Genomic DNA, 6,581 nt, shown 5'->3' on the forward strand with positions numbered 1-6,581 from the left:
TACAACCAGCAGCAACAGCAAGCAGCAGAAGTCTTTTTGCTGCTACTGCCGCTGCTACTGCTGCTGTTACGATCATCGACTGCGGTTGAAATCCTCGGGGTTTTGCCTAAATAATATAAGAAACCGTTACTTAGTTACTTAGCTAGTTAGTGGGTTGGTGGTTGTTAGTTACTGGTGTTTTTTAGCCTCCGGGTATATGAAGTGCACCCAGACGTTAGCCAGGTAGATGGCTAGGGACCAGATGCCGAGCACCGTCCCGACCCACAGCCCCACGTACGCCGACACACTGAGGTTCAGGAAGAGGCGGGACTCTGAAACGGCAGCAAGAGGGGGGGAGGGAGGGAGGTGAGGTGAGGGAGGGAGGGAGGTGAGTGAATGAGTGAGGTGAGGGAGGGAGGAATGGAGGTGAGGGGGGTAAGACGGAAGGTGAGGGAGGTAGGAAGGGAGGTGAGAAGGGAAAGGGAGGTGAGAAGGGGAGGAGAGGACGGGTGGGGGAGATGCCAGGAGGAGGCGGAGGACTCAGCACGAGGACGAAGAGCACGAGAAGCCCACCACCTACAGGCCCCCCCCCCGCCCACCTGCTCGGTCCGGCATCAGATCCCCCAATGGTTGCCGTACAACCAATAGTACGGACATGGACACCATTTGGAGCGCGGTTTTCCATTTCCCCAGCGTGTTGACTTTGACCGCCTGGTTCATCAAATGGTGGGTAATGTGGGTGGTGTGGGTGGTGTGTATGTGTATTGGGAAGGGAAAAGGCACAAAGGGGGGACACAACGGGGCGCGGGGTTGGGTGGGGTGGGGTAATGATTGACATTCTTCTTGAGCCACTAGCGGGTCCCCCCCCGCGTGGATGAAACACATCACACAGCGGTTCGTACCTTGGACGCGCCTCCCCCCGCTGCTGCCGCCCACTCCCGGAGAGCCGACATGGTGATTTCACGACAGATGATGAGTACGACAGGTGCCGTCATGAACTGGGGGCTCCATGGCGCCGGGGGGGAGACCGCCAACAATACGAGAGCCGTGGCCACCCTGACCGGGTTTGGTATTTGGGGGGAAGATTAGGGGGGGGAGAAAGGGGGGGGGAGAAAGGGGGGGGGGGAGATGGGGAGGGGGGAGAATGGGGGGAAGGAGAAAGGGGGGAAGGAGGGAGACAAACAACAAACAAGTGATGGGGGGGGATGAAAGGGGGGTGGAGAGCGATACCGAGCAGTGCGGCAGCGGAAGTGTGAAGGTGGCGGTGTGACAAGTCGGAGTGACTCGCGCTCCGGCAGAGGGGGAGATGATTGCATGGGGTGCCGAGGTAAAGATGGGTTCGGGGAAGGGGGAAGGGAAGGGAAAACCGGAGGGATATGACACAACGTACGACAAATTCACAACGTACGACAGATTCAGTTCGGGAGAATCATGGCGGATAGGTGTCCTGACAAGTGTAAAAAGTACGGCAAGCGGGGGCTGGGGCTCCTTACACGACGGAGATTTAAACACAGTTATGCGATGTGAACGCGGAGAACAACAACAAAAACAGCAACGAAAAAAACAGCAACAATAACAATAATAACAACAGTGCACATAAGCATTTTTAATATAGTACAGAACCCGACAGCAAGCCCCCCCCCACACCCCACATTCCATAACCACCCCTAAAACCCTAACGTCGTACACGTATGCCGTACATGCACGGCACATCCCCTCACATGATCTTATCCGCCACGGGGTCCAAGAACGCTCCAAATACCGTCGCAATCTTGAGCTGCGTAGCGCCCCAGTACGGCAAAGGAGAGCATGCCGTACACATGCATTTACGACAGTACAATCAGTCATAAGGCCGCCAAAAGGAAGAATTCGTGTGGAAGACGCGAGGTTGATGCGAAAACGATCTAGTTCACGGTCGGCTTTCCGTACGACGACGAGTACGGCACCATCGAGACAAGTACGGCATAGGGTATGTTGGGGTTGGGGTTGGCGGCGAGTGCGCGGTGGAATGAGCGGAGGGGGGGTTGCAACCAATCCACACACGTAACGTCAGCTCCGAAACCGCAACCAAACCAGATATTTCCCCCTTCCCCTTTTCCCCCCTAGCCACACAACCCGCTTAGCATCCTGTTCCGGTCAGGTTGCCTTTCCTCTACCCCTCCCCACATCGCTAACCTTTTCTTCCCTTTCCCCACCCACCCACCCACCCACCCACCCACCATTCACCCACCATTCACCCACCCATACACGCACCCATTCACCCATCCATCCACCCACCCATTCACCCACCCATACATGCACAAAGAATAACTTCTCGTTCTCACCTTCCTCGCCAAATAGCCATCAAAGTAATCTGTGACGGATGCCGCAATGAACATCACCGCGCATATGGTGGGCGTGTAAGTGTGTTGCAGCTCCCACGCGACCAGCAGCACCGGCACCAACAGCAGCCGGAAGAACGTCAGAATGTTGGGCAACGTCATGAGCGGTTGGGGAACGGGGGGATGAGGTACGACAAGCGCGGCGTGGCGGTAGAAATCGCTGCGGCGGTCTATGGGGGAAATGAGGGATTCCTGCGGTTTGGTTTCGGAGGATTTGGGAGGAGGGGACGGGGGAAGGGAAGGTGCGTGTCATGGCCGTGAATTTCAATGCAAGAGGGCAGCGTCCCCGGAAAGGCATGTCTGGATATGACATCATCTAGAAAGAAGTTGGAGATGGGAACCCCCGAAAGCTAAGGTCAGGGAAGCGAGAATGGCAGGCTTTAAAGGACTTTTTAAGGACGTGGGAAGTGGGCTGGGCTGAGGGACAGCCAAGTTGTGTGACTGGCTTTTCAGGGCGAGCATTGTGTCCCTTGCGTAGTGTCCATTTTCGCGGTAAGCCTCACCGCAGGTTTCTGCACCCCGATCAGCGGCACGATCGGGATATCTGAATCTGGTGGATCGTTGGCTTTCGCCATGGTGACGAAGCTCTTGCTGCTCGCCGGGTTACAAAAGGTGCGATAAGATGACTATTCCCGTTCCCTGGTAATCAAAGGCCGGCCCAAGTTGGCAAACCTAAAGCACAATTTGCGTCAACTGAAATTGCATATACTTTGTGAACAAAGCACAGCCAATCCTGCAACACATGTAACTTTCGGTAACTTCCTCTGCGTTCCGGCAATGTTCCCGTCCTCCTGCATCACATCCCAATCAGCTTGCGTTGGATCATGTCGTTCACTTTGGCGTCACAACCGGACGAAATGGCTGCAGAACACGCGGTACCCCAACGGTGAGTTGTACGGAAATCCGCTTCTGATGTTCGTGTCCTCCTATGTTTGTGCGCCGAATGTGATATCGCCGTATTGATTTATGCTTGTCGTATTATGGAGTTGCATAACTGGTGCAGCCTGAGCGTCCTGGTCCGAACTAGTAAGAAGACCCTCTAATACGGCATCGCGAAGAATTCATGTAACCTCAGCCAAAATCAATCAACGAAAAATGTTAAACGTAATATCCTCCGCTAAACTTACTCCCCGCCTGCACCGGTCCGAACCGGCCGCAGTCCCGTTGATGCCACTGGCATTACCGTCCATATCCAAACCTGCAACTGTTGCGACCATTCGTCTCGCACAGCACCCACCAGCCAGTGGGGATCTTGATCTCCTCCTTCCAGATACCCACACCTCGCTTCCTGATAGCGGAAACAGCGGCTGTAGCCACATCAGGAGCAACAATCGCCTCAGCTACAGCCGCCGTGGACTGCTGCTTAAGCTCGCAGCGACAGGCGCTACAGCCGCCGCTGCCGGAGCCATAGGGCCCTCTCAGCGTCCCGCTGTTGCCCTGCCGCTGGGTCCTCTGGGTCCTGTGAAACGTGTGGGTGGCGAGAAGCGTACGGGGCTTCCAGCTGAGGACGTGGCGGTGGGTCGCTGCGGGTTGGTGTGGGTCACGAAAAACACACACACACACACACACACACTCTCTCTCTCTCTCTCTCTCTCTCTCTCTCTCTTTTAGCTCGGTGTGGTCCGGTCGTTCGGTGGTTCGGTTGCACTCACGACTGCTCCAGGGAACTGTTCCCGCCCACCCGGCGTTCGCTTCTGCCTAAACTTATATATTGTCATTCGAAAACCGACGCCTCCGAGCGGCATTGACTTGAGAAAAAAAAGCAAAACTATTTTAAGATTTTCTGATATTTCTTTTTGAGGGGCTTTCTTTGGATGTTTCTGGAAACTTCGATTTGGAAAAAATCACAAAACTACCACTCCATGGTGGATCTCCCCCCGGATTACAAACCGTATTACGAGGAACGAATTACGGCGACTGCTTTTTTTGCCTTTCATCATCATCGCCAGTTCATCATCAGGGCCGCTGCCTCCAGCGGCTGATACCGTTGTTTTTAGGTGCTTCATCCTCCCGCTCAAAGCACTGCTGGTATTTATATAAAGTTCATTTTCGTGGCCCCTCTTGTAGCCTCTGTTAGTTGTCTACGTCAGGTTGCCTAATCGGGATCGCCGGCATTGGTTGATGCTGGTAAAATAAAAAAATTGTTTAGAGCTGCCCACCATTGACCTCCTCCTCCTCCTCCTCGTCCTCCTCCTCGTCCTCCCTCAATCACTCGATTCCACTTAATGGCAATCACTAATCCTTTTCCCCAGACAACGATCCTGATAGGCACTGGGGAGACACCTCTCTCCCTCCTTTTTTTCTTAAATGTACGATCGTATATGCATATCTGTACATTCGTACATCCGTACACGCAGGAAATTCTTCGCCATGACTTAGCTGAGGGGCAGTACTTCGTAACGGGGAAACTAACCAGGGAGATTTTTGCTGATGATTGCAGGTGAAGAGAGAGCGAGGAGTGAGAGTGTGTGTATGTGTATGTGTGTGTATGTGCGCGTGTGTGTGTTCATATATGTGTGTATTGTATGTATGTATGTACATACAGATGCTTGCCTGGAAATTCGTAAACGCACGCACGTGTGCCTGTTTAGCATGTATGTATGTACGTCAGGTTTCTTGCTCATAACAGTGAAGGCCAATTTTTTTTGGTTTTTTGGTACACTTTTCAAAAAGAGAAAGTGTAAAGGAAGTCCTGGCCCCGTAGCGAGGATGGGAAGGAAGAGAACCGAACCCACCCCTCCACAGCCCACATGCCCACAGGTCCGCGAGTCATCCCCACGAACCCAAAACATCCACGCCCTCCCACCCCCCTCCACGACCCCTTCCCTGGTTCCGGAGCGGCATGGAGGTTCAGTAATAGCTGCAGGTCGTTGCAACCTTGTGTGTACGGCACCTCTTGTGTCCCTTTTCAGCCTCCTTCTGTCAGCATTTTCTTTTCTCAAGTACTTTTTCATTAATCCTTCCCTATGACTTCAGATTTCTATTATTTTCTTTCTTTTTCTCCCCCAACATCTCCGTACCAACAGATTTGTGGATCCTACCAACGACGTGACCGGTCTCTCCAAATACCTCACTGCTCTGGGCGTGCTGTTTGACCCGCAGTACAGCAAGGTACGACAGTGTACTGCATGTGTACGACAACGGTGTACTGCTAACCTTGTATAGTCGTACGGCTACCGTTCCCTACACCTAGTAATAATTACCTTCAGTTTGACGTCCCCCCTGCTCCTCCCCTCCCCTGCCCTCTCCTGCCCTTCGTCCCAAAACTCCAAAATAATTAGTCCTTAACAAAATTTATCCTTAAAATAAAATCCGTTTAATAAATGAAAAATTTGAAAACCCTTACCGAGAAATATCCCGTTCGCCCAAGTCATCGTAACTATACCCCCGCGCACTCATTCCATCTACGTTTATGTAAATCACCCAAATCACTCCGGACCACTAATATTTTATTATTTCGGTATTTGTTTTACTGGCAGGTTGAGTTGTTGGATATTCGTGTTGTGGGTCCTCGTCAAGTGGAGGCCGACTGGCGGTTGGGGGGCTACCTGGTGTTCCCCTGGCGCCCCCTCGTGCAACCCTTTACGGGTGAGAAATCGAGGGGCCGAGCGGAAGAGGCAAATCAGCCGAACAGCCACAAGCTTGCGACACCGTTAGCTACGTATCTATCTACCTACCTACCTACCTACCGTACATACATACATACATACGTACAACATGAACCTGACGATACTTTCTATCGCTAAATCTGCTGCGGAAGGCAACACGCAAGGAGCGGATACAGGTGCACTTACCCGCACACTCACAATGTATGTATGTTTGTATGTACGCATCTATGTTTTATGTACATTTGCGTGTGCGTGTTTGCTTCGTATGTATGCATGTGTATGTGTGTGTACTCTTGCACACACGCGCCCACAGGTCACACGGTGTATACGCTCAACGAGTCGGGTTTGGTTTCGGAGCAACGTCAGACCTGGAGCATCAGCGCCGCCACTGCTCTGTTGGAGAGCTTCACCCCCTCCTGGGGCCCTCGAAAGCAGCTGTTCTGAGCCTCTGTATGCATGTATGTATGTATACATATATAAATGTATCTATGTATGACTAAGACAGTGTTATCTAAGTCATACATATATAAATGTATGTATGTATGACTTAGATTATACTGTGGGCCGCGAGAGCCGGGGGCCGAAGCCGAAACACAGCGCAAGGGTCGGGAGC

The 6,581-nt window shown here is 52.5% G+C and overlaps 2 protein-coding genes across 2 annotated transcripts; one reads left to right on the top strand and one right to left on the bottom strand.

Annotated features, from left to right (window-relative positions):
• Positions 1-168: 168 nt before the first annotated feature.
• Positions 169-4,078, bottom strand: VOLCADRAFT_97843 (uncharacterized protein; the record flags this gene model as incomplete). The annotated part of the gene is made up of 8 exons (XM_002956798.1): positions 169-311; positions 579-690; positions 882-1,035; positions 1,701-1,756; positions 2,304-2,552; positions 2,864-2,954; positions 3,598-3,883; positions 4,042-4,078. 8 exons carry the CDS (start codon positions 4,076-4,078, stop codon positions 169-171), a joined length of 1,128 nt encoding a protein of 375 aa, XP_002956844.1.
• A 507-nt stretch (positions 4,079-4,585) lies between these two features.
• On the top strand, positions 4,586-6,412 carry VOLCADRAFT_97844 (uncharacterized protein; the record flags this gene model as incomplete). Its single annotated transcript, XM_002956746.1, has 4 exons — positions 4,586-4,800; positions 5,387-5,471; positions 5,840-5,948; positions 6,282-6,412. 4 exons carry the CDS (start codon positions 4,586-4,588, stop codon positions 6,410-6,412), a joined length of 540 nt encoding a protein of 179 aa, XP_002956792.1.
• Between the last annotated feature and the right edge of the window lie 169 nt (positions 6,413-6,581).

This window comes from Volvox carteri, assembly GCF_000143455.1.
Source record: "Volvox carteri f. nagariensis unplaced genomic scaffold VOLCAscaffold_65, whole genome shotgun sequence".
Classification (NCBI taxonomy): domain Eukaryota; kingdom Viridiplantae; phylum Chlorophyta; class Chlorophyceae; order Chlamydomonadales; family Volvocaceae; genus Volvox; species Volvox carteri.